Genomic DNA, 27735 nt, shown 5'->3' on the forward strand with positions numbered 1-27735 from the left:
TGGCCTGCCTTGGGCTGGCCTGGCTGGGGTGGGAAGGACGGGCCACCCTTGGCCAGGGTAACAAACACGCCCGGAAAGATTGTGCCGAGACTGTTCGTCTGTTTCACACAACTCCTCTAAAAACACTAGGGGGTGTTTGGTTGCCCCTCCTAAATTTTAGCCGATGTCCCATCGAATGTTTGGACACATGCATGGAGTATTAAATATAGACTAATTACGAAACTAATTACATAGTTTGTGACTAATTTACGAGACGAATCTTTTGAGCCTAATTGGTCCATGATTTGACAATGTTTTGCTACATTAAACATATGCTAATGACAGATTAATTAGGCTTAGAAATTCGTCTCGTGGAGTACTGACGGATTATGTAATTTGTTTTTTTTATTAGTATCCGAACACCCCATACAACATTCTCCCGACACACCTCCTAAATTTTAGTAGCTGCATCCAAACACTCCAGTCAACTGCACAAAGTGCTGCCACCAGTAAACCCTTACATTGCTGTTCCCTTGATCTGCAGTCTCTGCAGAACTGCTAAACAAGCAACGGGCCCAACAACAATCTCGACGGCTGGATCAGTCGAAGCCACAGGAATACCGGAGATCACGCGTCACACGTCACCACATCGCTGTTGAAGTCCCAGCGTACGCCGCCTGTGTTTGCACGCCGGCGTGCGTCGATCCGGTCCTATCTCGTGGTAGACGTCCATGGCCTCGTCCGTCGCGTCGTGTTGAGTGACTCGCCGTGCAGGCCAGCAGTCCAGCAGTCCAGCACGATGCCTCGGCGGCCTTGCCCTTGGGGTCTTACTCTTACCCGTCCGGCCGTCCCTATGTCTTATGCCGTGGAGGTGGATCGGAGAGTGGACGGGGCCTCGCGTTCGCCAAGCGAGACGAGCCATCGGAGTGCGCCACAGTTTCAGAGTTCAGGAATTGTCCTTTCAGGCTTTCAGCTTCAGAAACTCACGGGTGGGTGAAGTAGCTCTCCTTGCTGATCCTGACGCCCGGGCTCATGATGCCGTCGCCATGGGTCGGTCTCACCAAAATTCGCAGCAGCAGCCGAGGCCTATTCGCCAGCTGGCGACTGGATTAGTGGGACCGCGGGCTGGCCGCCTCGTATCTGGGCCCAGCAATGGCCCCACACGTCAGCCGAAGGAGACACCAGCGCAACCGACCTACGCTTGCGAGTCCAGAACTTGAAAAGCCCCGCCTCCGCCTCGGCGTGGCGCCCCCAAACGCAACCGTCCCGTTCCATTCCAACGAACACCTGCTCTGCTCTCGCCTTCCCCTTCCCAATCCCCTCCACGCAACAGCCCGCCGGTCGTCTCTCGTCGCAGTCGCCGCGCCACCACACCACCACCACCACCCGGCGTCCGCCGCGATCGACGATGGAGCTCTTCCCGAACGGGGGCTTCGTGCGGCTGCGGAGCCGCGGGCGGGACAAGTACGTGCACGCCGACGAGGACGCGCGCGGGGTCTCGCTGCGCCCGCTCGGCGCCGCGCCGTCCGTGAACGCGGTGTGGAAGGCGGAGCACTGGCCCGTCGAAGGAGGGGACGCCTTCTTCCTCCTCCAGGGCGCCGCCTACGGCCGGTACCTCGCCGTCTCGCAGTCGTACAGGCCGGACGCGCCACCGGGCCACCGCGGCGTCCGCGCCGTCCAGCGCGACTACAACTCGCCGCACCTGGAGGCTCCCTTCGTGTGGATGCCCCATAGGGTGGAACCCGGCCAGAACTACGTCCGCTTGCACAACGACCACCGCTGCCTCCGCGCCAACGGCAGGCACCGCTACTGGAACAACGTCGTCACCGTCGATGCCAGGAACGGCAGCCGGACCACGATGATGCAGTGGAGGGTCGAGGCCATCCCACTGAGCCCGGAGCCGCTACCCCTTCCGCCTCCACCTCAACCTCCGGTGAGTTCGCTGTCCTTTCCCCTTTCAACTGCTCGCGTTCATCCCGTGAACGGGTTACTTGATTCTTGCGACACCTTCCAAGCATGGATGTTTCTTCTTCGCGTCGATTTTCGCAACAACAGCTGCCCAATCTGATTATTGCATTCTCCTGGCCGCAATCCTTGCGTTTGTTCTTTCCAAAGTCTGAACTTAATAGAACTCTTCACTTCTTTCGAAACAAGACTGAACCTGCTAATTCTTCCTGATGAAATTTGGGCGATCAGTCTCTCGAAAGTTCTAATTCGGTATCCCACGCTCCTAGCAAGCTCTAGTAACGGTTTCTTGTATTCCCGAGCCTCTGCATTTGGTGTTCTTTAGGATGCAATTATTGATCACATTAATCCTGTTTACCTTCCCATTTCCTACCATTTATCCAGAAATTGTTGTCTGTTCTAGATTGTGGTCACTTTACGAATTGCTGTGTCATCGTTAATCTGCATCAGATCATGTTAGTACGTCCTCAACTCATATGTGTCAAGTCTTAGTTGAAGCAACCGTTGGAGTTCTTTGTCATGATGTGTACTAGAGGGGTTTGAGTGATTTGGTCTTGGTCTCACAATGATATATTTTTTCTGATATTTATGAGAAATTTGTAAAGAATTTTATCTCTGAATATTTCTTTCTCAGTACAATGTGTTTTCAGACATGTTCAGTATTAAACACAAGTGTTCCATTGCAACAGATTCATGTAAGCCGTGGCCTGTTCAAGCGGTGGGCCAAGGTGCATCCGTATCCGGGGCGGATGATCCAGCATGTGCGGATGAGCGATGATGGGAGCATTATTCATGACAACTGGCCTGAATTCAGCTTCTACGACTGCTCCGTGTCCAACTTGAGGACCGAGGTGGCGGCCCGTCAGGATGACGAGAACATCACCTTGTGCGTGCGGGCCGGCATGTATGGGCTCGTAATCCCGCTTATCACAGACCTGCCTAATAACGTAGATACCATGGACATCATCGTGATCACCACCGGATCACCAGGTGAGAACTGTGCAACTTTCGCAGTAGTGTGCAGCACTTTATGTGCTTCTTACGATTTCAGCATGTGCGATGTTTAATGTTTTCAGCGGTAATGCCAGTGTGGATTGCAATGCAACATAGCCCATAGCTTACGATAGTTCTATAGCTCTGATTTTTTTTTTTGAGGGATCAGCAGAACTAGTTCAGAACTAGACTCTGCTTTTGTTTTGTACTGTTCTGAATTTGTTATGCAAAGAGATCAGTAAAAAATATTTGCATGATAGACTTTGAGTAGATCATAATGTCATACGGACAACAGGAAATGTTACTTGCCTGTTCCTTAGCCCAGTTGTTCAGAGAAATTTTGTAGTTTTTCATAGTTGCTGCCTGTGCTACCCTCTCCTTGATTTTTCTGTTTTTTTAACACTTCACTCAAGTTGTGCTTGAGGTAATGGTCTACTTTGTTTGGTGAGAATTGCATTTCATACCATGGTGGTCAGTTCAGAAATTCAGTTGTTCCAATAATCTCCCCCAGTTCGGATACATTCAGTTGTTTTGCTTGATAGCCAATAGTGTTTTTTCTTATAAATAGCCAATAGTTGTCAATCTGGGGCTGACTGTCTACTATTATCTATTCTTTCCACTCTTGATTAGGTCTCACTGCTGTAATACCCATGATATGATCCCTAATTATCTCATTGTTTTTCTTGTTCCCTTGCCAATTCAGCTTCTGAGATGTTAGAGTACCCACAGTTTGATGAGCCAGAACCGTAGAGGAGTACGGGAGTGGAGCTTCTAACAGTTTCATAATTCATCTCTTCGGATACAGAAAGCGTTTGCATTGCTGCCCCTGATATATACAGTGGCATGCGAATTGTTTGATATCTTTTGTTAAGATAGTTTCAGAGAATTGTTTAGATTGGATGCGTCACTGACTGGATGCGGTTTGAGATGACATTTCAGTTTCAGAAACTTAAAAATGCTGAAAGCATTATGTGGAAGTTATAGTGAACGGCTTTGCAAGGAAACACTGTTTGTAGTTACCATCTTCATCTCTGCTGGGTGATGGTAGGATGTTGCTGATTTTACCTATACCTTGATCCTGAGTTCCTGACACATAAAAAAAATCATGGTTGCACCATTTCTGTGCTGAAGCTATAAACAGAACATCCTTGTCTTCTTTTCTTGATATTTTCAGCAAATGAGTGGAAGTTCAGTTTGGAGAATGGTCACTTTCCTGATGTGTATTGCTGCAAACGGATCACAAGATGTATTTTTCATCCCCTTCTGCCGAGTCCTTTGTTCAGCAGGCTCAGGTCCCCTGCACGATCAGGAGGATAAAACTCTGCTCCTGAACCTCCCTATTTCAAGTTTTTTTTTGGTTCTATTACCAAATTTCTATCAGAGTTGTGGTCAGGTTGTTACAACTCTTCATTTCACGATTCAAAAAACTCACTAAAAATTGATCTTTCTCCTTGTTCACTTACTGATGAAGTGATGCGAATGAGATCCTAGCCATTCTATTTTTCCCCCTCATTTGGCTACTTCTATAGCAGTTCTTTTTATTTCTTACTTACAGATCCGACTACCGGAGAAGATCCCAAAACTGTTGCAGAAAATAGAGATGAATGTGGTGATCCAAGACAATTGATCGTAATACATGACTTGGGCTCATTATTTCTTTTTCATATTTTATTTACCTAGTAGCAATTGATATAAAAATTTTCATTTTATGTACACATGACCTTCATGCTGGAACCATTGGCAATAACAGTGGAATGCAAATGTTTGAAAATGAAGCGTATGGACAATCTTCGACCATGGTTACTCCGTTTATCCAAGGCGGACATGCTAATGCCACTATGCCGATGTTTGCAAATGATGTGTATGGGTCATCTTCAAACATGTCAGCTCCTTTCATCCAAGGCGGACTTACTGGTCTTCTGCTTGGAGTTGAACAAGATGCCACATTGTCAAAATCTGCTAGAAAGTTACACTTCAATGAGTAGCCATTTTGGGTCACTGAATTGTATCTTTTTAAATACGGGTTGAATTAATAGCATTCTGTTTAAATTATTTTGGCACAGAAACATTCAATCATCAACGCTTTGGTGTTGTCAACAGAGTTTGATTTTTTACACAAAAGGGAACATCTAGATGATTTGTGTTTGAGAGATTCTCTCTGTTCGATTTCAAATATAGAAATATTTATTGAATAAAAGGTCATCGCAGACAGTGAGCTTATCCATTTCAATGAATTGCATCACGCAGCAGGTATGCATTAAAAAAAACATCCACGTGATATGCATTTGATATAACATGCTTCTATTCAGGATAACCATATATATTTCAAATATGAAAGCACATTGTACATATTACAATTGAGCCTGAGTTTACCACTACAAGCTCTCAGATTACAAAGCCTACAGTCATGAAACTACATTCTTATACAACCATATGCATAGGATTTTTATAAAATTCCAGGCCCAACCCCTGTTCCAGTTTTGACTGGGCAGAGAACACCCCTGCACTTGATCACCGAGACCATGTATCTCCATAGCTGCAACAAACTGAGCCATATTGGTGAGGTGCACCTTTCTTGAGATAACATAGCTTCCTGACTCCCTAGAAACCAATCAAATGTTCAGGCTGCTGCATCAAACACCAGCACGGTGATTAAAAAAATGGCAAAATGAATGCGACTTAGGACAACAAAATCGAAGCCTTTACATGTCAAACACCAATAACCTGGAGCCTTGACCCATTACTTCCATGCAGAAGACAGCATTTGAATTGAGATTGTGCATGACACGGTTAAAATGAGGAATGCAGGTTGAGCATTAGCAGAATACAACACAGTGGCATACAGCAAAATCAATTTTCCCAAATAACTAATAGCTATAATTATTAGGCCTGTAGCTTCTGTAACAAAGTGATAACACTAAATTGTTAGATAACAAAAACAATTAATCGCTGACTGTTATTTGTCCTTGGCTTCAGAAAGAACCTGTTAAATTACAGCAGTGAAGCACAGAACCATTAAGAAACATTCGGAAAGACGGAGAAGTCAATCTGCAACTTCCCAATAGGCAGGCATATACCTGACCAACGGGTACCTGAACACCATCGGTCTGCTCCTAATGTTCATCAATCATCAGCACCATGGTCCATAGCGACGCGACTGCGGATCTGCGGCAACCATGGAGGACCTGACCTGCCTCCGGTGGCTGGACGCCCGAGGAGCCGGATTGTCGCAGAGTTAGCGTGGGGCCTGGAACCAAGGTAGGCGAAGGTAACGACGGCAGCGAACGGGAGAGGCAGAGGCAGTGGCGGCGGTAGGGGATGGGGGAAGTGGATGCGGATGAAAGAGGACAGAGCAGACGCGGTGGCGCCGGTGGGGACGAAGCCTGGGCTGTTTTGAGTCGACCCGAGCCGCACGGCCTCATTGGCTAGGAGCCGATGCGCTGTGAAAGAAGCATGTTTGAAGCCGTTCCTACGGACCCAATTTTTTTTTTCAATTTGGTCCTTTTTTTAAGAAAATTTATATTTAGCCCCCTGAGCGACCTAAACTGATCTTTGGACGCTGGGGATCGGTGCCGACTTGGCTCCGTAGATCTTGGCGCCGAGATGCCTAGTCAGGAACAACGAAGCATCCAAGTGGCGCTGACGTGGTAGGTAGGTCGGCGCCACGCATCCTGACACCGAGGTCGGAGCCACATATCTTGGCGCCGAGGTCTTATACCTATACCGCGCGCCCTCTTCCTCTTCCTCTTCCTCTTGACTCCAACACGAGCTCTCTCTGTCTCTTCCGGCCGCCGCCCGCGCCAGCACCTCCGGCTGCCAGCGCCACCGCAGCAGGCTGCGCCACCACCTCCGAAGAGCTCCGCGCCCCTGTCCGCTCCCTCGGCCGCCCTCGTCGCCCCATCCTCCTCGCGCATCGGCGGCGAGGGCGGCCCCCGCCTCTCCCCGGCGTCCCCATCGGCCGACGGGCCGCCAGCGGCTGCGCCTGGCGACGCCGCCGCCAACCCTCCCACCAGCCGCCCTGTGAGGCCACCCCTCTCCCTCGACCGGCCATCAGCGGTAAGGTAATTTTGTCTCATCCTATATCATGGAGGAACTATGGAGGAAGATAAGTTTGGGAATGTTAGTTTTATTGGAATGCAAAGGGTGCCTCTCATGTTCGATGATCGGCCATTGTTTTCTAAGTTGTTTGGTAGTGCTTGTGATGAGCTTCATTGCAATTCAAATAAGGATGGCATCTCAGTTGAGGGGGTACTTCACTATGGTAAATCAGGCCGTATTTTTAGGCGGTCGGTCCCAATTGCATTAGAGGCTCAATGGGACAAATATGTCAAAACTATCATGAAGAATGAGTTTCAATGTTTGGATTTGGTTGTGCGGAAGTTGTCCAATGATCCCACACTTCATGGGTATTCACCCCCCTCGTGCGTTCTCTCAAGAACCGGAGAATCCGGCACCTTCTGACCCTCCGTTACCTAACCGTGAGGTGGATGTGGAAGATGTGGTTCTGGTGCTTGATGCTTAGTCCGTCCCGAATGAGGTTGGAGTATGTCCTGATGTTCGTGCAGAATGTCGGGCCAATTTTGGAGTTGCTGCCCCTTAGGAGATCCCTTTGACCCAGAATCATCCAAGTAAGTGATGTAGTAACACTTTTGCTTTCGCTATTCTTCCTTCATTCCATTGCTTTGTCTCAATTCTATCTATATTCATGCTTTATATGCAGGAGACAATCCTGATAATGATGGTTGTCCTCTTGTGCCCCCATCAACCAATGTGGACCCAAGGTTTATAGCATATAACAGTGTGGATGTTAATATTGCGGATGAAGAGGAGCCTTATGGCACAACAAGAGCCGTTGATTCTGATGATGGCCGCCCAGTTGCACCTTTGAGCGAACAAGAAATGGAGCTCATCAGACGTTTATGTCTTCATCGTGATCCACTAGTTCATGAATTCAACGACCTCAGTCATTCTCAACATGTTTATGGAGAAGGAAGAGATGATGAGAAGGTGGTTATAGGAATATTCTGTGAGACTGTTGGCGGTCACTACTGATCAAACCCGACCGCCAATTAAGTTACAAAAAGAGGATAAATTGGCAAACTTAATCACATATGCATTTACTATTAACCAAGTTCCACATGTATTTGTAGAACATTATTTTGCAGGTCACAAACACAAATACATGGAATAAATCACCAAAAGGCACTTTCTGACGCTGATTTGTGCAAATGAACAAGGGAGACGCTCTAAAACTAATTATGTAATTTGTATGATTATCAACTAATCTTTGTATGACTATATTAGACCAATGCCTGCTGGACTTAGAATTATTTTTTTATCCTTTCTTTTCTATTTTATCCTTTGAGGAATGCCAAGTGTGTGTCCACTATCTTGAAATTATCATTCTTACCCCTACTATAAGCATTGGTGTACTTGCAAGTATTATTATTCAAGTTCATATCCATACTAGACTCTTAATCAAATGCCTTCCTTTGGAAAAATATAAATAACGATGCCATGAATACTTCTGGGTGAAATGCTACAATGATAGCTCCGTGCACTTGCGGATAAATATCTAAAATTGTTAAGGAACTATCAAGGCTATTTCTTAGTAGCATGGCTACACATTAGTTATGTTGCTAAGAAGTACCAACAAGGTATTTCTGGCGCCATTGCTGAGGATGGATTCAAACCCTGTACTTAGTAGTGACGTTAAGAAATACCAACAAGCATTTCTAGCGCCGTTGCTGGAGAAGGCATATTGATTAAAGAATCTAGTAGGACATGTTCATGGTAATATGCATGTAAGGTAGCCATTGTTTATGCAGGATAACTTTGCTTGTTTTCTCCTATTGTGGATGAAAACAGGATAGTGTATGACTGGTTTCTCCCTACCGGACAACTACATCGCAGATCTAGAGGCACTCCTAAGGAAGAACCGGTGTTGTACCGCTTCTTCTACTACTCCACCGACAGACGAACCAGTCACCCCCGCACCATCCGCTACTATTGCTATGGCCCAGAAGTCACTCCGTGAGGTCTCCATCCCCGCTATTGCCAACATGCCCACTGGGCCCACTGTCAACATTGATGACAAGAACTTAGAACTACGCACTGGGTTGATCATGATGGTGCAGGCAAGTCCGTTTTATGGGCTGCCAAGCGAGGATGCGAACGCGCACCCACAATACCAAGGAGGTAATTCAAACTTCAACTCAAATTACAACTCGAATCAACCTTCCTTGAAATACTTGGTCTTAGGCCAAGCAAAAATAAATGAAAATATTGCCAAAGAGCTGATGTTTAATGATAAAATGCTTAAAAATATAAATACTAAAATTGAAGGCTTAACGTTTTCTATCAATAACCAAATGAGCTTTAATAAAATGATTGAAACTCAAATGGCTCAACTTGCTGCCACTATACCTATTTCTGATTTGGGAAAGACTCCGAGGCAACCTGAAACTTCTCTTGAATCTGTTAAAATGGTCTCAACGAGGTTCGGTAAGCCTCTATGTCGAGAAAACCTCATTTATTTTGTAGATCCACCATTCATTGCCAAGAAAGAAGATCCTGGCCATCTGACAATCACATACTCAATCGGCCCACATGTCTTCCACAACGCCTTCTGTGACCTTGGAGCGAGCATCAACATCATGTCTAAGGTGACATATGATAAAACACTAGGTGGATCTTTGTCCACTACAGATTTCTAACTACAGATGGTAGATCAAACTTTACGAAATCCAGAGGGATTAGCCATGGACATCTTGGTGAAAATTCGAGACACATACATCCCCACGGACTTTGTCGTTCTAGACATGGGCCACAATAAGGAAGTACCCCTCTTCTTAGGGAGACCATTTCTTAACACTACAAATATAGTTTTACACGTGGGATCAGGGCATGTTAGCTTTCATGTTCAAGGGCAAACAATGAGATGCCCATTCAATGGGTTTAAAATGCATAAACATGACAAAACAAACCAGCCCAAGAAACAACCATGTAAAGGGATCAAACAGGTATGGCAGGTAGAAGCATCAACATCCACATCTACTTCTCTGGACACGGATGTACCTCCATGAAGCAAAAAGTGAAAGGAGAAGAGTCCAACTCATTGGACTTTAAAATGGTGAGTCCTTGCCGAAGGTAAATCGGTAGTTATCCTTCGTATTTATGATTTAAAGTTGCCTAAAATTATTAGATAGTAAAACTATAATAATAATAATAAAATCTTTGGTTCTCTTATTCACCATTCAATGTCTTCGCCTCCGTTGGATGAATCTTGTTTATCTTTTCATGCTTTCTTTCTCTATGCTGGTATGTTTTGGTTTGGGGGTTGGTCATACATCTTTTAAATTAAGCATGGTGCTTAGTTTAGATGTATTGATCATACTTCCATAGGCCTTTTGAATTAAGCATGACACTTAGGTTAATAAGCCTACCTTAATCAAATTAGACATGATCATTGAACCGAAACTGGTAAGTGTAGAGTTTGGTTGAACATATGGACTGACCCTTACAAGAATTTATCAACTTCATGAGGGTAAGTCTTTGAGATGACAATTGAGATGAAAACTTGTTTGGTAAACCTTGATTAAAATAATAATAATAATAATAATAATAATAATAATAATAATAATGATGATGATGATGATGATGATGATGATGATGATGATGATGATGATGATGATAATAATAAAAACTTTCAACCCAAGTATGGTTGTCTTGTTATCTTGATGGCACCATAAGACAAGCTTGGGGGAGCCTCCTAGCACGTTCAAAAGGAGGCCATAAATCACAAATCAGGTTACAGCGTCCACCCGCCAGCAGCATTCCTTGCTGAACCACAGACCATAAGTTAGGAGTTAGCTTTGGGGAGGACTCCTACAGAGGTAACTTGTATCTCACATTTCTTTTAGCTATTTTATCATCTTATACTCAAAGAATGATGAGATATGAAGAACAAAAATATTCCACTCCCATATGTGATTTAAGAATGTTTGGTTTCTCTTTTGTTGAAATGATGAATAGTTGCTCTATCTATAATTCATCTGTGCCTAGGCTATAACTTAGTATCCTCCAAGATTTAAGTTTGTTGGTTAAAAATATCCCATCCTAAAAACTTGGAACTTGTGGGTTGCAAAAGCATGATCCATTTCTAAGTTATTGCAAGTTATGATATGTCAAATAGAATATGCTATGACTTTATTCTAAGAGAAACTTGACATCTAGAGTTTTCATTTAAAAAATACTAAAATCAAAAGTTCCTCAATGGTTATGAATTCCTACCATGACCATATGACATGATTCAAATTCAAAACCTTAGTCATATGTTGCTTATATTCACATTGAGTTTTGTCAAATTGTTGTGACCCTTGTTAAAATTCTTGTCATGCACCCATGATCAAGATTCACGTACATCCACAAATAAAAATGCTGATTCTTACACTGAGAGTTACGTAAAAACATGTTTTCCATCCGCCTAAAATAAACTCTGTTCATTTGTCATGAGTCTTTCTCTCAAAAGTTTTCATATGCCAAAAAGAAGTATGGGGCTATGTTAAAAAAAAGAGACATATGAAGCTCTCAAAATAGCAAAATTATATATATATATATATATATATATATATATATATATATATGGAACACATGAAAGTTCCAAATTATTGGAAAAAAGAGATAGCCCATACTTCTAAATAATTATCAAAAAGAGAGAAAGTCATGATCAAAGGAGTACCAAAAATATTAGGATTAGGAAAATATTCCACACACTAGCATATCTTGATTAAAGTGTATGACTTGCATCTCCTTGGATCTAGTTTTTGACTTAGCAATATATGTGATGTAAGCATGCCTTTTATTCATACCTACCTAAAACTCCACTCAAAGCCTTTTAGAGATAGGATGAAAAGAAGGTAAAACAATGCCTTGGTGAGGATCATACACATTGAGCGATTGAGTGAATCATTTGAGGAACTTACATTTTATTTTGCAAAATTCATAAAACCTCCGGATAAAAGGTTGATCAAAGAATGAATAATTAGTAATTATGTTAAACCATTCTATCTTGCAACCACCTAAGACTTGGAAAAGCAATAAGCCCCATAGGGATTAAGTTAAAAGGGTGGATAGAATGCCAACTTATTTAAATTAAGGAAGAATACTTTGTTATAGCCATGGCACTTGTGAATTATATTCATCATCGTAACAACTACTGATCGACAACCAATAACTTAGCTATTTGCTCAGGATGAGCAAAGGTTAGCTTGGGGGAGCTTGTTGGCGGTCACTACTGATCAAATCCGACTGTCAATTAAGTTACAAAAAGAGGAGAAATTGGCAAACTTAATTACATATGCATTTACTATTAACCAAGTTCCCCATGTATTTGGAGAACATTATTTTATAGGTCACAAACACAAATATATGGAATAAATCACCAAAAGGCATTTTCTGATGTTGATTTGCGCAAAGGAACAAGGGAGACGCCCATCAACTCAATTCAAATTAGGTAAAAACCCACGGAGTAGTGATCCATGACCAGCCCATGGCCTACCACACGAAGGTGGTGGCGAGGCGGCTCGGTCAGGGGCCGGCCGCTCCTAGGGGGCGGCCGCTCCCTTTTGGATGCCGCCCTGCCTCTCCTTCGATAGGCGGTGGCATGGCTCCATGCTAAGGTGGTGTAGCCTAGGGCTTTGCACCAAGAATAGCTAGAGCACCACCTTAGAGCTGTGTATAAATAGAGGGGCAACCCCCCTCTCAACACACACACCACATTGAAAAACACCTCACTCTCTACTCTCTTTAGTTTTACCTTTTAGTTGTATTAGAGCAAGGTAAAGCCACCTTGGAGGGCTTGGCTCCTTGGAAGAAGAGATTTTTGGTATGAATATCAATATGGGTTCTTCCAAAGTCATGTCTTCACTTTATTATAGTCATACTTATGAACTAGAGTATAATTATTGTGTTATGATCTTGATATATGAACTAGTGCAGAGTTTATGTGTCATGAGAATAGCACACTTAACTTTATGCTTAAACAATCATATAACTTAAATAATTAGAATTAGAGCTAAGTTGAGGTGGTGGTTTATCGTGTCGTCAGGTGTGCCCAAGTTCTTTACCTATCGATCCGTAGGGTCGAGGACTCGAGGGGGTTTGGGTAGTTTCTGTATACGCAAGCGTGGTGCTTGGGTATAGAGAGATAGGTGAATGCATTGTCCTTCTCTCTGGTTGAGGGGTTGGTGGTAGGTGGTGATAGCCCTATCCGTCCTTCATAACCCCCACGTTCATTTAGGGTGTAGGAGTCTAAATTGTCACATGAGGTTATTGGCAGACCAGTACTCGGTGGCCTCCCGACCTATTTCACACTTAGCCCTAAAACTAATTATATAATTTGTATGATTATCAACTAATCTTTGTATGACTATATTAGACCAATGCCTACTCGACTTAGGATTATTCTTTTATCCTTTCTTTTCTATTTTATCCTTTAAGGAATGCCAAGTGTGTGTCCGATATCTTGAAATTATCATTCTTACCCCTGCTATAAGAATTGGTGTACTTGCAAGTATTATTATTCAAGTTCATATCCATACTAGACTCTTAATCAAATGCCTTCCTTTGGGAAAATATAAATAATGATACCATGAATACTTCTAGGTGAAATGCTACAATGATAGCTCCGTGCGTTTGCGGATAAATATCTAAAATTGTTAAGGAACTATCAAGGCTATTTCTTAGTAGCATGGCTACACATTAGTTATGTTGCTAAGAAGTACCAACAAGGTATTTTTGGTGCCATTGCTGAGGATGGATTCAAACCCCGTACTTAGTAGTGACGTTAAGAAATACCAACAGAGACGTAAAAGACCTTTCAAGGTGAGGCACTCCTATGTGGAGGGCCGTTACATAGTGGTGTGTGAGAATGCAGATTGCAATTGGAGGGTCTGTGCTTGGAAACAGAAGGCCATAGGAAAGTTCAAGATCACCAAAATTGTAGGTCCACACACTTGTGCCCAGAAAGATCTAAAATAGAAGCATCAAAAGTTGACCTCTACCCTCATTGCCAGAAGGTTGTACACAACATTGAAGGGTCAGCCCAACTTGAAGGTCAGGACAATTATGGAGATGACTAAGGAGATCTTTAATTATGACATAAAGTATGGAAAAGCATGGAGGGCAAAGCAATAGGCCTGGAAGATGATATATGAGGACCAGGAGGAGGGGTACGAGCAGCTGCCTGTAATGTTCAATGCAATGAAAGCAGCAAATCCAGGAATGCACACCCTGAAGTTGAATGAATAGAAGGACGGGAGGTAGATATTCCTTCATGCATTCTGGTGCTTTCCCCAGTGCGTCGAGGCCTTCAGGCACTGTCGTCCAGTGCTATCCATTGATGGTACTTTTCTGCTTAGCAAGTACATGGGCACACTATTGGTAGCCATTTCCTATGATGCAGACAACACATTGGTTCTTTTGGCTTTTGCTTTGGTGGAGAAGGAGAACAAAGACAACTGGGGATGGTTCTTGTGTCTTGTTTGGATACATGTCATTGGCCTTGGTAGGGAAGTTGGTGTCATATCTGATAGACACCAGGGCATACTCAGTGTTGTACAAGAGCAGATTCTGGGGTATGAACCTTTGCACCACCGTTGGTGCACTCGGCACCTTGCTGAGAATTTACTTCGGAAGGATGGTACGAATGACAACTTTCCTATATTCGAGGAAGTTGCTCGCATGCTTGAGGAGAAGTTAGAGCAGCTAAAAATGGCAACAAATGGAGAAGGTAGGCAGTAGCTGAGAGGATTGATGAGAGAACCTGAAAAATGGTCAAGAGCCTACGACGATGGTGGATGGAGGTATGAGTTTCAGACTAGCAACATGGCCGAGTCATTTAATAGTGTGCTTAAGGGTATACGTGCCATGCCCGTTATTGCCATTGTATCATTCACCTTCTATAGGTTGGTTGCATGGTTTAATGAGAGACACGCTCAAGCAATGGCACTATAGAGGAATAATCAGGCATGGACATCTAAACCTACGAGGCATCTAAAGAAGGCAAAGGATAGGGCTCTCACACATGATGTCGAATGTTTTGACCACAACACCGGCAAGTATTAGGTCATGGAAAGGGGTGGTACAATGTCCGATGGTGAGCTCCGGCCATCAAGGAGTTATATTGTGGTACTTAGTAATTTTTCATGTAGATGTGGGAGAACTAGAAAGTACCACTTTCATTGTTCTCATTATGTTGCAGCATCTCAGCATCGCAACTTTGCCTATGAGACCAAGATACCATGGGAGTTTAGTGTTGACATCCTTGTACTTACTTGGTCTCCCCATTTTGAGCCTTACCTAGACGAGGGGCAGTGGCCACCGTACACTGGTCTAAGGTACATTGCGGACCTAGGTACACATTGGGACCAACGTGGAACCAGGAAGAGGGTGAGACACAAGATGGTCATGGACCAGGTTTCTAGTAGAATGAGGCGAGGGAGAGCAACCCCCTTTCTTACTGGCCCTGAGAAGAACCAATGTGGCAAATGCGGGAGACTTGGGCATAATTCTCATACATGCCATTGGCCGCTTAGTCAGGTGCAAATAACAAATGAACCTCATTTATGAATTGTCGATGCTGTTCAATGTACTTGATTTTTAATTGTCCAATTGGAGAAGCATGTTTACTAGTATGAAAGAGTTCATTATTTGTTTACATTTAACTAATCTGGACTTTCCCAATTTTTTTGTAGGATGGAGCCATTCCACCTGCTGGATCTATACTACGAGGAGCACCACCGAGGATGACTTACCGCGGAGGGGGAGGTAACTTATTCAGTTCTGCTTCTTTATTTTTTTGCACTCCATATTTATTTGTGTTCACACATTAATCTAATAAATTCTTGTCTATAGGAACTGCACCCTCTTCGTCCTCGAACCCATGATAGGTTCGAGGACATGTGGTACGATGATAGGTACACTCCTCTCCTTGAGAGGCTGGCCTAGACGTTGTATCATTCCAGGCTTGCCGTGGGTTGCCCATCATCAACCCCGTGGCAATCTCAGCTCTGGTCGACAGCTAAAATAACTATGATCTAATCCACTTACATTTATATTTTCGCTTGTCAATGAGCACATGACCGTAGTACTTGGTCCTTGTTTTGTAGGTGGAGGCCAGAGACTCACAGCTTCCACCTTCCTTGCGGTGAGATGATCGTTACTCTTCAGGATGCGCAGAAGTTCCTTAGTCTCCGTATAAGAGGCCGACCAGTTATCAGCTAGTGCACTGCTAGTGGTTGGAGAGCTCAAGTGCAACTCTTCTTCTTTGAGAGAGCTTCCTCCAGAGACAGTGAGTACCCACACCTCTAGAGTACTCATCAGCTGGCTGAGGTAGATTTTTAGTGTCCTGACTTTGTAGACGAGCAGACAGGTACCTACTACTGCAAGGCATGGATCATGCACCTGTTTGGTTGTGTTCTCTTTCCCAACAGGACGGGAGACACTGCGTCATGGATGTACCTCCCCTATCTCACTGATTGGGACATGGCAGGGGGCTACAACTAGGCTTCTAGAGTGTTGGGGTTCCTATACCGCCAGCTTTGCGAGGCGTGCCGCCAGAGTTCGTAGAACTCCTTGCTAGGAGGCTGTGTTTACCTACTTTAGCTTTGGATGTGGTCATGTCTAACGATGGGATGGCCCATAGTTCTACCTCCTTGTGACTGGTTCCAGGTGCCTAGCACGTGATGTCACCCGATGTATGCCTACCTTTGGGACTAGGTGAAGGATCCTTTTGCCTAGAGTAAATGCGCCTACATCGAGTTCGGCAACAAGCTTAACACACTTACACCGGGGATGGTGAGTTAGTTGCGTTTGACATACTAATTTGTTTTTGCAATGTAAGCACTAATTCACTAATAAATCATTCGCATGTTACTTGGGAGTCGTACAATGACCAACAATTCTAGCACATTGGGTTGAGCACCATGTGCAGCAAGGACGAAGACCTATACCTGATGCGGTGCCTACTGATCTGTTCCTACGCAGTTGAGTTCCACTTGCCACATAGGGTTACACGCTAGTTTGGGTTGAGACAGGAGTGGCCCGTGGAGCCGTTCTCGACGTCCATAGACTTGCACAAGTAAGCATCTTCAAATTGTTCAAAAAATTGTTTGCTTTTTAAGACATGCAGTAATGTTATCCTCTATAAGTTTGTGACCTTCTATTGATTTTGTTTTGTTAAGATATCGTGTTTGGGCCTAAAAATTTGCATATTCATTTATGTTTACCTACAGGATCGATCGCCAGAAGCAAAAAAAGGAGATGGACTTCGAGACCTTCCATCGTGACTACATCGACTAGTGGGAGCTCCTACATGAGAACTTGTACGTCAACGACCAGCCGTACACGAACAACAACTTCAGAGCATACCTATCTTGGTACACATGTGCAACAAGGACCAAACTGAAGGGGCAATGGACCCAAGCAGACTACGCCAACATTGAGTCCTCGGATGATGAAGATACGTCGTATGACCTTGCAACGAGGGTAGGGACGTAGGTGGAGGCTACACCGATATTGGACCGAGTGGTATTGTCAACTCTAATCCCGTCATTTAAATACAGAGATAGCTATATTTTTAGAGATTTAGAACTTATTGGTAACACATAAAGACCATGATATCTATAATTTTAGCGAATCAACACTTAATACTAAGATAGCTATATTTTAAGAGATTTTGAACTTACTGGTACCACATAAAGACCATGATATTTATAGTTTTAGTGAATGAACACTTAATAGCAATGCATATAGACCATGGTTCCTCTAATTTTAGCAGTGTAACTGTTAATGCCATTATTTGTAGGGCAACACTTTGAAACAGTCTGTGCTTAACATTGACAATTCTCAAAAATAGGCGTACATGATAGGGCAATGACATAGAACTTTCTTACAGTAAGTTTTAACAACAACATCCATTAGTTTGACATGCAAACCATGTTTAATTGTGCATGACTTATAAAATTTTGAACTCCAAAGGTTAGCACATCGGCTGGGCCATGCTGCTGCTCGTTGTGGTTGTAGGACTAGTGCGGCGATGGAGGCACATGCACTAGGTATAGGACTCTCAGACATGAGTGTATGGCTCGGTACTTCTACTCATGGAGGTACTTCTTCAGGAGGCCAGAGCTCATCCCGTGCCACTGTGGATACTTTTTAGGACCACGGAGGCGAGGACAAGGATGATGAGGAGCATGGTTATGAGGAGCTTGGACTGTCTTAGCTACATGATGCTCCGTCGACTCAACCTATGCAACCTACAGGCACTAGGCGACGCCATTCGCTTGACTCTTTCACTCCAGGCACCGACGCTCTTGGCCACAAGGGTAAGGGTAAGACTAGGAGGCATTGAGGGCTTGTGGTAGACTTTGTAGTAGGCTTTTGTGGTAGATGTTATGATGGACTATTATTATGGACTATATGGACTACTATGGAATTTATGGACTATAATTAAGGACTGTGTGCACTATTAATATGCTCATGTGTATGGTTTGAGATGAATGTGGTATATATTTGTATATCTAAACATGTTGTATTGAGGTTATATATTCATGTCATATTTGTGTATGGATTGCATCAAAAAATAGGGGAAACTCTACCAAAATTTTTTATCTAAAGTACATGTGTGCAGTACACCTATAACATTTAGCCTTTACAGTGATTTATCATGTCACCGTCGTATCATACACAGACTTTGACAGATGCATTGATTGCGCATATGAATGTAGCCTTTTCAGTTGAGCTTTGAAATAGGCTTTTCAGTCTACCTTGAAATAGTGATTGAAGTATGAATTCGAATAGGCTTTTCAGTCAAGGAATCTAGGCTTTCTAGTGTTCTTTGATGTAGACTATTCAGTGATTCTAAGTAGGATAAGTATGCTTTCTAGGAACAGTTACAACATAATATAACGGCTAGTAAACCTACCTCTGCCTATATATATGTGTTACGAGATGCATTGCTAACCAAATCCAAAACTAGTATTTGCTTTCATTGGAGTACAAATGTCTAGAGGGTCATCTAGAGGAAAGGGTTTTGGCAGTGGGAGAGGAAAGGGGGAGATGAAGGGAACTCCCATAGTGTGGGAGGGGTCTCTTAGTCCTGATTTCTTTGAGGAACCAGTTCATTAGTTTCTCCCCGAGCGCAAGAGTGATTTCACCAAAGAGTGCCCTCTTAGAGGATACGATAACCAAAAATAAGATTGGCCCAAATGCATGCATGGTGAGTACTACTTAGTGCAGATGTTCATGGAGGAGATGGATGGAGGTCGTCGCTTCTTCAAATGCCCGTGAGCATGGGTACTTACTATTACTATTAGTTTGTTAAATATGTTTCTCGATTGCATTACAACTTACATGACATACTTATTGCAGTCTCCCGAGTCTAAAGAAAACTGTGGGTTCACTAGGTGGGTCGATCCTCATCCAATTTATCCACATCAGCAGTACATCTACTACCTGTCAGACTATATCTTCGAGCTAGAAAGGGAAGTTAGCAGCGGCTACAAGGACGACGAAGACGACGACAACAACAATGGTGCCGGTTCACAAGAGGCACTCTGCAATGATCCATATTGCACTTACCCTAATCACAAGAACAAGGGAACTTCACCGCCACCCCCGCCACCACCACCAACAACAATGGGAGGATACTATGGAGAAGGTGCATTACAATTTGCTATGTGGCCACACTACTAGGAGGAACCTATCTTATTCACATGCCAGATCCATGTGTTTGTTGTTTCCTTTAATTACCTAAGGCATGTTAGGTTTAGTCGAAGGACCTATGTACCCTTACTTGGTACATGTTCTCATATGCCATTTCATGTGCTTATTGTTCGCTTCAATCACCTAAGGCATGTTAGGTTTAGTCGAGGACCTCTGTACCCTAGTTTGGCATATGTTCTCACATGCCATTTCATGTGTTGTCCATGTCGAATTATGTGATGCACTAGTTTGTTATGTTTTATTTGCAGTACGTGAACTCGTTTCACTACCTATGTAATATTAAACTAAATATTATGACCACAAATAGTGAAAACAACAACACAATGAAAAATCCAATACTAGGGCACATGAAACAACACAATGATAATAGAAGTACATGACAACAAACTAAATAACACAGTAAATGGCCTAAGTACGTCCATAATTAAAGTGCAGTACATGACAACACAATAAAAAGTCCAAGACTAGACAACATTGTTCATGAATAAATCATACAACTAGCAAGTCATGGAGACTACTGAGTGCAATGAGGCCACTTTTTCTTCCTTAGGGCATCAGGATTCTCCATCGCTGCTTTTGCTTAGGGCGCACGCTCAAGCTTCTTCTCCCTCTGCTCCATGTATGCAGCAACACGCCTCCTTTCCTCCTCTTCCTTGTGCTCCTTTTCTGCAGCCACCTCTTTGCGTCTCCTCTCGATCAACTCCTTGTCCTCTGCCTCCCACCGCAAGAGTTTCTGCATCCACTCTTTGTCTTCCGGCTTGATTTCAGTGTTGATCCACTGCTCAAAATCTTAGAGCGGTGGAGGGGTCTACAATACATTCAAATGTTACACACCAAATAAACTATGCATGACTTTATATGACACAAAATAATTATTACACAACATTAATTTTCCACCATCTTGTTAATGCGGCGCTGACGAAGTGTAGGCTCAAAGGCAAAATTGGCACACATCCAATACCTTTGCCTATATGTGTCCTCTTCATCAGACTTTGCTACCTTGCAAGGATCACCACAAAAGCATATGGGCACTGGAACACCACTAGGCAGAGGCAATGGGTCGAAGGCATTTTCGGTCATCCAGCCATAACTACAAATGAACCAATTTCGTTCTAAGAACCGAAAGCAATGACCAATAAACCCTAAACCTAGGGTTTTCCATTTGTTGCACATAAATGAACCAATAATATAACATGATTGATAGAGATTACCTTGGTTTACTAGCTTTATCACGCCTTGGCATCCTACCGTTACATAATACAAAAAATTAATAATCACTTCAAACAATAAGTACTATGTATTTAGGGTTGCAAAATACACGTAATATATACCAAACCAATGTGTAAAAAATGAGGAGAGGAGAGAACATATCTTGCTCTCGAAGATCTATGGATCAAATCCAACTTTCCAAGGCCAAATTGCTCGATTCAAGAGATTAGGGGGAAGGAGAGAGTAAAAACCCAAGAATAAGGAGGAAGAAATGAAAGGAGCCTTGGTTAGGGAAACCTTAGCGTGGGTTTTGAATCCGAGGTCAGCACCGAAATCCATGGCTCTGAGGTCGGCGCTGAGCTCCACGACACCGAGGTTGGAGCCAAGATCTGTGGCTCCGACCTTAGCGCCAGGATTCATGGCACCAACCTACCTGCCACGTCAGCACCACTTGCATGCTCCGTTGTTCCTGGCCAGGCATCTCAACGCTAAGATCCATAATGTCGAGACGTGTTACCTCGGCACCATAGGCCAAGGCGCTGACCCCCGAGGTCCAAAGTGTAGGGTTATGAGGATGCTACGCTAGCCGGAAAACAAAAATTCAACCTCATAAACTAGGATCTACTGCTAGCTATAGATCACGGGATTACCACTAGACGCGTAGGTGCAGTGAAAGCGACTCGATGTAGTCGAACGCATTGTAGCAGTGCCGTGCAGTTGCAAGGTCGTCCGTATGTCCATCCCCTTCGTGCGGTTCATCCTTGTGCTCCAGATGCAGCACCTCCGAGGTATCCACATGTCTAGGGAGGAAGCTTCGTGCCTCTAGACTGCTAGGTCCACGAGGAGCAACAGGCGCGAGCATAGGATGGGCGGCGGCGGCTGCCAAAAAGGCATGGGATACCTAGCCCCATTGCCCACCCCACTTATTTATAGGTGTCCCTAATGAGCTCCTGAGTTGGAGGCCCAGTAGTAACCCTAAGCCTTGTCTAACTCAGATCCAATCCGAATTAGGCTTCTAGCCCCTTAAGTATGCGACCCTATGGGTTCACGCACACATAGACATGGCCTGAGTACTCCTACTCAGCCATTAGTTGATAGCGGCCTCTAGCAAGGCATGTCAACTCCTATGTGTACGCAAAGATCATATCTGACGAACCACCACAAAACCACATACTTGTTATTCCCTTGCCTCATGATATTTGGTCCAACTCATAGGTTAACACTTAACCCAAGCACGGCCATGCATTTCTTGATCTAATCATTAGAGTGATCCAGTGATATCTCTCTCATATATACAGGGGCAAATTCCATCTTGATTGTCTATGTCTCATAGCATGTTTCCCGACAAACCCAAAAACTACCTTTATAACTACCCTGTTACGGAGTAGCATTTGATAGTCCCTGAGTAGGTCGTTTCACATCTTGAATACATACAGCAATCTCAGGTCTAAGGACATAACGTACATGATGTGAATATAGATAATAACGACATCTCATGTTGGGTCAGTCCAGCCCCATGTCATACATGTGCCCACATTATTAGTTTGACATCTCCATGTCTATGACTTGTGAAACAAAGTCATCAACTAATAATGTGCTGATCCATTATTCATGTGTGTCCTCACATGAACTCTGACCAGGGACAACATTAGAATAACCATACAAGTAAAAGAGTTTCACAAACAATTCACATAATTGCTAATCGATATAGGTTGTCTTTAATGGAAATTCAATAAACTCATAATATATCATGGATACAAGGCAATATAATCATCTCTATGATTATCTCTAGGGCATACTCCCAACAATCTCCCACTTGCACTAGAGTTAATCTCGAAGATATCTAATACCCATAGCTCTCATGTGCGCCTCATGCTTAGGCTGTGGAAGAGCCTTTGTCAAAGGATCTGCAACATTCAAATCTGTGTGTATCTTGCACATCTTGATATCATCTCATCTAACGAACTCTCGAATGAGGTGAAATTTCCGCAGTACATGTTTGTTCTTTTGGTGATTCCTTGGCTCCTTAGCCTACGCAATTGCCCCATTGTTGTCACAATGTAGATTCAATGGGCTGGACACATTCGAAAACACACCAAGTTCAATGAGGAACCCCCTCATCCAAACACCTTCCTTCGTAGCTCTAGAAGCTGCAATGTACTCGGCCTCTGTTGTAGAATCGGTCACCGTCTCCTGCTTGGAACTTTTCCAACTTACAGCACCACCATTTATTGTGAACACAAAACCTGATTGAGAATGTGAATCATCCATGTCAGTTTGGAAGCTAGCATCGGTGTAACCATTTACAACGAGCTCCTCCTCACCTCCATAGATGAGGAACACATCTTTAGTCCTTCTCAAGTACTTATGAATGTTTTTAACAAGTGTCCAGTGACTCTCTTCTAGATTAGCTTGGTACCTGCTCGCAACACTTAGAGCATATGAGACATCTGGGCGAGTACATATCATGGCATACATGATGGAACCAACTGTCGAGGCGTATGGAACCTTACTCATGCGCTTCCGCTCATCAGCTGTCGAAGGACACTGTTTATCGCTAAAGCGCATACCATGTGACATAGGCAAGAACCCTTTCTTGGACTGTTCCATGTTGAATCGTTTCAACACCTTGTCAATGTACGTATCTTGGCTTAATCCTATAAGCCTCTTCGATCTATCCCTATAGATCTTGATGCCCAAAATGTATGCTACTTCTCCTAAATCCTTCATAGAAAAATTATTATTCAGTGAAGTCTTTACGGATTGCAACATAGGAATGTCATTCCCAATCAATAATATGTCATCCACATACAAGATCAGAAATACAACAGCGCTCCCACTTTCCTTCTTGTAAACACAAGGTTCTTCTTCATTCTAACGGAAGCCAAACCCTTTGACCACTTCATCAAAACGAATGTTCCAACTCCGAGATGCTTGCTTTAACCCATAAATGGATTTCTGAAGCTTGCAAATTTTTCTAGCATTGTTTGGATCAACAAAACCTTCGGGCTGTATCATATACACGTCCTCATCCAAATTTCCATTTAGAAAGGTTGTTTTAACATCCATCTGCCATATCTCATAATCGAAATAAGCAGCTATTGCTAGAATGATCCAGATAGATTTAAGCATCGCTACCGGCGAGAAAGTCTCATCGTAGTCAATTCCTTGAACTTGTCGAAAACCCTTTGCAACAAGTCGAGCTTTATAGATGTGAACATTTCCATCCATATCCTTTTTCTTTTTATAGATCCATTTGCACTCTATGGGTCTAACCCCATCAGGCGGGTCAACCAAGTTCCAAACTTGATTGTTTCTCATGGAATCTATCTCAGATCTCATGGCACTTTGCCATTTCTTGGAATCTGGGTCCATCATTGCTTCCGTATAAGTCGCAGGTTCGTCATCGTCTAACAATAACAAATCCCCATGCAACTCACGGATTCTTGCTGACCTTCGTGGTTGTGGCGGTGTTTCTATTGCCACGTGTATCTCAACTTGTTCTGCTACATTAACATCACTTGTAGAGTCCTTTCCAACTGGCTCATCTTGAACTTCTTCAAGATACACCTTCTGTCCACTTTTCTCTCTTTTGAGAAACTCTTTCTCTAAGAAAACACCGTTTTGAGCAACAAACACTTTGCCCTTTGATCGGTTGTAGAAGTAATACCCTAAAGTTTCCTTTAGATATCCCACGAAAAAGCATTTGTCTAATTTGGGTGTTAGTTTATCTGTCATAAGTCATTTGACATAAACTTCACAACCCCAAATTTTCAGAAAAGACAAACTAGGACTCTTACCGGTCCATATCTCATGTGGTGTCTTAACTACCGACTTAGATGGTACCCTATTCAATGTGAAAGCAGCTGTTTCTAGAGCGTATCCCCAAAATGATAACGGTAGGTCTTACTGGCTCATCATAGACTGAACCATGTCCAACAAAGTCCGATTATGTCGCTCAGACACACCATTTCTCTGAGGCGTTCCAGGTGGCGTAAGCTATGGAACAATTCCACAACTCTTTAGATGATTGCTAAACTCGTGGCTCAAATATTCGCCTCCACGATCAGATCACAAAGCCTTAATTTTCTTACCACGTTGATTCTCTACTTCACTCTGAAACTCCTTGAACTTTTCAAATGTCTCAAACTTATGTTTCATTAAGTAGACATAGCCATATCTACTAAAGTCATCAGTGAAGGTTATGAAGTATTGGAATCCACCTCTTGCTGTCGTACTCATTGGTCCACACACATCAGTATGTATGAGTTCCAGCAAGTCTGCCGCCCTCTCAGGAAAACATGTGAAAGGTGTCTTGGTCATCTTGCCCAGCAGGCAAGCCTCACATGTCTCGTATGATTCAAAAATCAAACGAAGTTAAAAGCTCATCAGAATGGAGCCTCTTCATGTGATTCTCACTTATATGACCTAAACGACAATGCCACATATAGGTAGGACTTAACTCATTAAGCCGAGGCTTTTTAGCACTTATATTATAGACAGGAGCATCTTCAAGATTTAAAATAAATAACCCATTCACAATGGATGTAGAAGCCACAAACATGTCATTTTTAGAGATCACACAACCATTGTCTTTACTTGCAAATGAATAACCATCCTTCATCAAACATGAAGGTGACACAATGTTTTGACTTAAACTAGGAACAAAATAATAATTATTCAACTCCATAATAAATCCTGACGGGAGGTGGAGTTGCATCGTCCTGACGTTCAACGCAGCAACTCTTGCATTATTGCCCACGCGGAAATCGACTTCTCCCTTTTCCATGCTTCTACTTCTTATAATTCCCTGTATCGTATTGCAAATATGAGCAACCGATCTGGTATCAAATACCCAAGAATTAATATAAGAATTAGCAAGGAAAATGTCCGTAACATAAACAACAAGTGTACAAGCTATGGGAGTACCTTTACTGCCGCGATCCTTTATGGATTCTAGGTACAGCTTGCAGTTCCTCTTCTAGTGACCTTTCCCATGACAATGAAAGCACTCAGCATCAGCAGTTGGTCCAGCCTTGGGCGCAGGTGGGTTTGGCTTAGAGATCTCATCTTTAGCCTTGCCCTTTTTCTTCTTCCAAGAATTGCCCTTCTTCTTAAACTTAGGCTTGTTTTGGACCACCATCACATGGCTACTGCCAGCACCTTTCTTGATGTTAGCCTATGCTATTTTAAGCATGCCACATAATTCATTCAAGCCCTTCTCCGCCCCATGCATATGGTAGTTCATGACGAAATTTCCATAGCTGGGCGGAAGAGACGCGAGAATAAAATCAGTAGCTAATTCAGGGCCAATTGGGAAGCCCAACTTCTCCAACCTCTGAGTGTAACCAACCATTTTGATCATATGTGGCCCAACTGTTGCGCCCTCTGCTAGCTTGGTTTTAGCAAAAGCCTTTAAGACATTGAACCTTTCAGTCCTGGCTTGAGTCTGGAACATATCATTGAGCGCCACGATCATATCGTGTGGTGCATGGTTATTGTCAAACTACAACTGCAGATCTTGTTCCATACAAGCAAGCATAAGGCAACTCACTTCAAGATCAGCATCACATGCTTTCTTATAAGTGTTTTTCTCTACAGCAGGTGCATTATCAGTAGGCTCATCTGGTAATGGGGTATCTAGAATTTATTCCTTTTTCTCAGCCCTGAGAACAATTCTCAGGTTGCGGATCCAATCCGCATAGTTTGTTCCATTCAACTTATCTTTCTCAAGAATTGAACGCAAAGTAAATGGTTGATTGCTAGGTGTCATTTATCTACAACAAAAGTAATGCAAAATACTAAGACAATGTATCCAAGACAGAGTAAACAATATTAAACCTTTAATATAATCTACTCCCACTAAAATCAATATCCCTCTATTGAAACTTAGTGATTCAAGACCCACAACTAACAAGTCTACTAGTGAGCTTTAGCATCACCGCTAGAAGACATGGTAGATTGGTAAGCAACTCTTTGCTAATCATATCACATATGACTCTTGTTGTTGGGTAGCATCTCTATGCTTTGGTGCCCAACTACTCATGCTCCAAGGTCCCTAACCGTTAGGATGACCTTGTCCAAGTAACCAACCCTTCTGCTATAAGTATCCGATACGAACCTATCTAGTCAAGGAAAACTAGTGGCACCTTAATTTCATAGACCCACCATCGATTGTACAAGACACATGACAATGCAAGGTTTGGGGAAGCATTTTAACTTAAACATTGCCGAGGGATCGTTCTACTTCACCATCGCATGTAGACAAAAATATTATCGCACTTGAAAATAGAACATAGTAAGAACGACATTAACACAGATATGACATGGTATAGCCCAATGTTCCTTTGGGGATCTCCATCTCCATCGAACTGTTCCTCATGATGATCTCCGTCTCCATGATCCATGTATGCCATCCTTCAGTGATGAGTCCACCAAGACTAGCTATCACTAACGCAAGGCAGTGAAGAAAATTACATAGTCGCGGATAGGATCATCACAGTTTGGCACGCAAGCCGTTACATCAAATTGATAATATCTTTGTGGCTCCAGCCATATTGTCATACTCACGACATGCAAGCCATGAATTAATTACATACATGCATCACATACACATAAGGGCTATACCAGTCACAAATTCCTGCAAAACAGAGTTAACCGATTCCGACGTCTAATCTTAAAACGCCGAAAACACCATCTTCCCGGCCGTTTTTTGCAAATCTAATTTCAGCAAAACCACCAAATGGGGTGAGAATTGGATGTAAAATTTTTTTCTCTATAATTTTCATATAGAGTTCGTCTTAA

The 27735-nt window shown here is 43.2% G+C and overlaps 2 protein-coding genes across 3 annotated transcripts; one reads left to right on the plus strand and one right to left on the minus strand.

The window, feature by feature from the left end:
• The first annotated feature begins 1385 nt into the window (after positions 1-1385).
• Positions 1386-4981, plus strand: LOC136519581 (uncharacterized). 2 transcript variants are annotated; one of them, XM_066512964.1, is made up of 4 exons: positions 1386-1912; positions 2634-2934; positions 4493-4566; positions 4688-4981. In XM_066512964.1, the coding sequence occupies exons 1-4, from the start codon at positions 1388-1390 to the stop codon at positions 4703-4705; spliced, it is 918 nt and encodes a 305-aa protein (XP_066369061.1). In that variant the 5' UTR covers positions 1386-1387; the 3' UTR covers positions 4706-4981. The 2 variants fall into 2 exon arrangements, with proteins under 2 accessions (XP_066369061.1, XP_066369062.1); XM_066512965.1 differs by lacking the exons at positions 4493-4566; positions 4688-4981 and adding an exon at positions 3641-4003.
• A 17981-nt stretch (positions 4982-22962) lies between these two features.
• On the minus strand, positions 22963-23448 carry LOC136523521 (secreted RxLR effector protein 161-like). The gene has a single exon (XM_066517178.1). It carries the CDS (start codon positions 23446-23448, stop codon positions 22963-22965), a length of 486 nt encoding a protein of 161 aa, XP_066373275.1.
• Positions 23449-27735: the final 4287 nt, after the last annotated feature.

This window comes from Miscanthus floridulus, chromosome 18 (genome assembly GCF_019320115.1).
Source record: "Miscanthus floridulus cultivar M001 chromosome 18, ASM1932011v1, whole genome shotgun sequence".
Classification (NCBI taxonomy): Eukaryota; Viridiplantae; Streptophyta; class Magnoliopsida; order Poales; family Poaceae; genus Miscanthus; species Miscanthus floridulus.